At 42.3% G+C, this 4,679-nt stretch overlaps 1 protein-coding gene across 1 annotated transcript; it reads left to right on the top strand.

Moving 5' to 3' along the window:
• The first annotated feature begins 259 nt into the window (after positions 1-259).
• Positions 260-4,284, top strand: LOC134089675 (protein-lysine 6-oxidase). Its single transcript, XM_062544125.1, has 7 exons — positions 260-993; positions 1,141-1,249; positions 1,544-1,675; positions 2,470-2,626; positions 2,977-3,072; positions 3,168-3,283; positions 3,530-4,284. Exons 1-7 carry the CDS (start codon positions 417-419, stop codon positions 3,534-3,536), a joined length of 1,194 nt encoding a protein of 397 aa, XP_062400109.1. The 5' UTR covers positions 260-416; the 3' UTR covers positions 3,537-4,284.
• Positions 4,285-4,679: the final 395 nt, after the last annotated feature.

Below are 4,679 nucleotides of genomic sequence, written 5' to 3'. Positions count from 1 at the left end.
TCCAGTATATAGGCTAATTAGAGAGGATCTGCAGTCTGCCATGCATCATCTCAACGGCGTTCTATAATTCTGCAAAGTTTAACCCTTACTGACATTTATGAAAGAGAAAACATGTGGCAGTGAGTGTACGTGATAGTACCTGCAGCAGAAATGTGCAGACCGGAGGTGCCAATTTCACTTGTGTAACTTTGTAACCGTTCCAGAAACTTTAAAACTCTGACCCCTCCTCTCTGTATGCTGCACATGAGAATGTAGGGAAACGTGAGAGTGATTGTTTCGTATTCTCCGTGGTACCCGATCCAATGTAGCCGACATTAGATTTGTTTATTGGTGGCTGACTCGGATTCTCATATTTACATTCCATAATAATTTATACATAGCCTACCGCAATAATTTATGCTTGGTAGTTTCTCATAATGCAGGCACTATCCGTAAACGTTTTTCCTATTTCATACTCACAATTCTGCTTCATCTGCTGTATTTTACAAACTATTTTTGCACAGTCGAACCCCGGGCCAAGACCTGCACAGTCTCGTCCGTTCAGACCGCATCTCCAGTGGGCAAACAACGGACGCGTCTTCAGCTTGTTCAGTCGAGGTTCTCAATATGTCCCATCCGGCTTGAGGGCGCGCGAACCTGATCCCCAGAGCTCCGTTGTAGTAATCAGTGATAATAATGACACATCCGCGGCGCTGAGTACATCCTCCGTCCGTGCGCAAAACCAAGAGTCAAGAAGTTTTCCAAGACGGCCGCTGGTCAGGACGCAGGGCTTTTCCAGAGAGCGGAACCTCAACGCGCCCGGTGACACAGAGCGTCCTACGGTCCCTCCAACAGTGCGCAATGTTGGGGGTGAAGATGGAATGGTCGCTGACGACCCATATGATCCGTACAAGTCCCTCACTAATCCCTATTACAACTACTACGACGCTTATTTTCGGCCCAGAGCTAGGACTGGGGCGAGAGAGAGCGAACGCTCAAACTCTGTCCAGCACGGTAAGATTTTTCATATCAAACTTAGGAAGAGACATTCCATGTGACCAGCTTGTGTAGCCTAACGTTTAGCGATAAAGACAGCCAGGACAAAATACAGTCTTCTGCGCCTGCATAATTATTGATCACCTGTGTATTGATGGTAAACAGGTCTCCCGGACCTAGTGCCTGATCCCTACTACGTCCAGATATCGACTTATGTGCAGAGATCTTCCATGTATAACCTTCGATGTGCAGCCGAGGAGAATTGCCTTGCCAGGTAAGGCAAAATAAGTGTAGCCCATAAATACACATTATACCATACATTATACATTATGTGTGTTGAGTGTGTGTATTGTAATGTGTGTAATGTGTGTTAGCATTCTGGATGCTCCAAATCCTTAAACCCAACTTTAACTTTAAAATGGTATGGTAGAGGCTTGTTTATCTTTAGGATTTCTTGATATTTAAATGTCATCTTATAATTGCCATAGGTAATTGTCAGCGCAATGGCACCCTTGTAAACAGGAAGGAAAGGAAACCAACTGACAACTGACAATCAATATTTCAACAGCTCAGCTGCATCAGCAAGAGATTATGACACGCGAGTGCTCTTGCGCTTCCCAGGGCGTGTGAAGAACCAAGGCACTGCAGACTTCCGGCCCAGTCGTCCACGCTACGCCTGGGAGTGGCATAACTGTCATAAGTGAGTGAACACAGTTCTACCATCCGTCTGTCATCACCATGTTTAACATAACACTTTTGCGCCAGTTTCTGTATTTGATGGAAATGATACAGGTCATATAGTCTGAAAGTGGCTCTTTGTAGTGCACCTCACACGCAGTACGCTTTATCAGTGGAGGAAAATGGTCCAGTGAGCAGCATACTGTACGCATGGGAGCTTGATGTCCTCCCACGGTGTTACCAAATGTCCAGCTCCAGCAGCTGCCAGAGACCGCTCCACTTCCCCTGCCTGCTCAGGCCTCCGCCAGTGCCTTTGTCCTACCACTCTTTTACAAGAGGCCTGAGAAACTGGGCTGAAAGAAGCGTCAAGTGTAACCCTGTATTGGAAGATCATTTCAGGAGTGTAGCGTGGGATGTGTATTTGGTGTGTATTTGAATGTACTCTATGTGCTTCACCATATGATAATGATCTATTGTGAAATTCTGTCATGGAGAATTTATTGGGTTACTTAAGCCATCAATTAAAAGCACTCATAAAAAGCCTGCAGGTGGGGAGGGGTCTACTCTGTAGAGTGACACTGTGGTGACCCCACCCCCAGCTAAGGGCCTCTCTACTCGCCCCATCGCCCCATCACTGTCCTCTCAGGTCTGCCCTGTCTCTTGCTGTTCCCCATCAATCCTAGCTACAGCGCACACACCGTATAGTCATTCAGAAGGACTTGTTGCAATAGAGTCAAATGATACCTCTCACAAGTGTTGTTCCCTCAAAGCATAAAGATGTCATTGTCATGTGGATGTGACATGTTCCCCATGCAGCCACTTCCACAGCATGGATCAGTTCTGCCACTATGAGCTGCTGGATGCCAGTACACAGGCCCGTGTGGGGGAGGGTCATAAGGCCAGCTTCTGCCTGGAGGACACCTCCTGTGACCCGGGATACTACCGCCGCTACGCCTGCACCTCTCACACCCAGGTAGCTATTACCCAGCATGCAATTACCCATCTTGTCCCCGCCCTGCACTATAATACACTAGTGTGCATGGCCACGCCTGCACAATGGCCAACTTTTGTCTCCAAGTTCTTTTGACGTAAACACTCATTTGATGTGGACAGCTTTTTATAATGTAAAATGAGGCTCACTATGAAAACTAAAACAGTAGGCTTGGATCACGATACAGCATGTTTTCACTGATGTGTGAAGTGTGACGGGTGTGCAGTGTTAATAATGTAACATTTCGGGATATTTAAAACATTGTTTTAAATGACTCAGATGACAGTTGATATTGGTTGCGCTGTTGTATTAATGGTATGCTGTTTATGCAGGGACTGAGCCCTGGCTGCTATGACACCTACAATGCAGACATTGACTGCCAGTGGATTGATATCACTGATGTCAGACCAGGGAAATACATTCTGAAGGTTGGAACTCCAGTTCTAGAGGTCATTGATATACTGTACTGGAAATTATTGCTGGGAACTTCTGTCATTAACAACATTTTTACCTTCCGTTTTAGATCACTGTGAATCCTGGGTACCAAGTTCCGGAATCTGACTTCAATAATAATGTTGTGCGCTGTGATATTCAGTACACAGGGAACTATGCTCAAGCAACAGGCTGTCATGTATCTCAGTAAGTAATAGCATCTGGTCGTGCTTCATCTGTAGGATTGCTTAGATAAACTATATTTACTATAACTATAAACTCATATTTGAGGCAGTGCATGTTTGTCTTCCAGTTTGTGGTGGTGAATGTACGGTACCCGAATGTACAGTATGGCTACGTGTTTCCATAGGTATTTGTTGTTTTGTGTAAAGCACCTTTGTGTTATTTTTTGTGTTATAATTAATATATGTGCAATTTCTAATTCCTCTTCAGATTCTAAGCAATAGAAGCGGCCCTTATTATTATTATGCGATGACCATCTTGGAGCCTGGAACTGCCTTCAGTTAAAAGTTACCTTTCAAAGAGCTATCAGCAGGAGGATAGGATTTTTAGGAGTAATGAAAAGTAGTAAAAGAAGTAGCACCAAGATCATTGAAAGAGACACATCAGGAAGGCACAGTAACAAAAGCTATATTTCTGTTTTTATGCATTCTGGCTTCAACTATATGATCATTTTACCAAAGCATTTAAGTTTTATAAAATGTATAAGCACTTGAAAACAAAGACCCAATGTTTTAATTCATTTATTTGAAAAAAAAAACCTTCACTAATTCTCTTCAGTAAATATGTCTTGGGTGTATTTATTGTTTGTACACAAACAGTATTTGTGTAGGATATTTGTAATGTAGAATAGGCTGGCTTTGTATAAAACATAATCAAGAATCACAGTATAAATATGAAACTGGTGTGTTGTAGATTTCATTGTCAGGTGTCTGTCCTTCTTCTCTCTCCTTACTAATAATTGCATGGTATTCTAATGTCTGCTGTTACCAGACTATTCTAACAATAACATTCAGCCTAGAAGCTTTGTGTATAGATCAGTAAATCTGTATTCTTTCTTAATTGTGAAGACAACTATGCATAAAGTATTTTTTCCTATTTATGCTGGTGCTATTATGACAATAAAATAATTAATAGAATGGTGGTGATATAGACAATCAATACTTGAATAAAGGCTGTTCTGATAATGTATTGTCCATTTTTCCTTTATTCCATAATCTATATTGGATCTAGGTACACTATGCAGGTATATTTTATTTTACTCTGCTGTGGTAAAATACCCCCCTTTACAAAATGAAAATCCTTTTGTTGTGGAGGTGAATGATTAACAGGCAAAAAAAATCATGATTATGAATTAGGCCAATTCACCCTTGGCTCGGCTGGTGATGCAATTTAAATAGCCCACTGTGGTCTTATTATGGCTATTGCTTTGGAGACGGGTCTAGGCCTCTCTATCTATCTATCTATCTATCTATCTATCTATCTATGTCTGGATGGAACAAACAATCACAAAAAACAGATGAACTGACGAATCATAGGTTGATTGTTTATTCATCATCAATGCTACATGTGTGTCCTTTGA

The sequence above is a fragment of the Sardina pilchardus genome, chromosome 8, assembly GCF_963854185.1.
Source record: "Sardina pilchardus chromosome 8, fSarPil1.1, whole genome shotgun sequence".
NCBI lineage: Eukaryota > Metazoa > Chordata > Actinopteri > Clupeiformes > Clupeidae > Sardina > Sardina pilchardus.
Note: the sequence above shows the minus strand (reverse complement) of the source record. Positions and strands in the feature narration are given on the sequence as shown.

Bases quoted from the DNA above. Each gene is read 5' to 3' on its own strand.
- LOC134089675 (XM_062544125.1), top strand. From the start codon at position 417: ATGCAGGCACTATCCGTAAACGTTTTTCCTATTTCATACTCACAATTC. The intron at 2,627-2,976 runs GTAGCTATTACC...CTGTTTATGCAG, and splicing joins CCTGCACCTCTCACACCCAG to GGACTGAGCCCTGGCTGCTA. The intron at 3,073-3,167 runs GTTGGAACTCCA...CTTCCGTTTTAG, and splicing joins CAGGGAAATACATTCTGAAG to ATCACTGTGAATCCTGGGTA.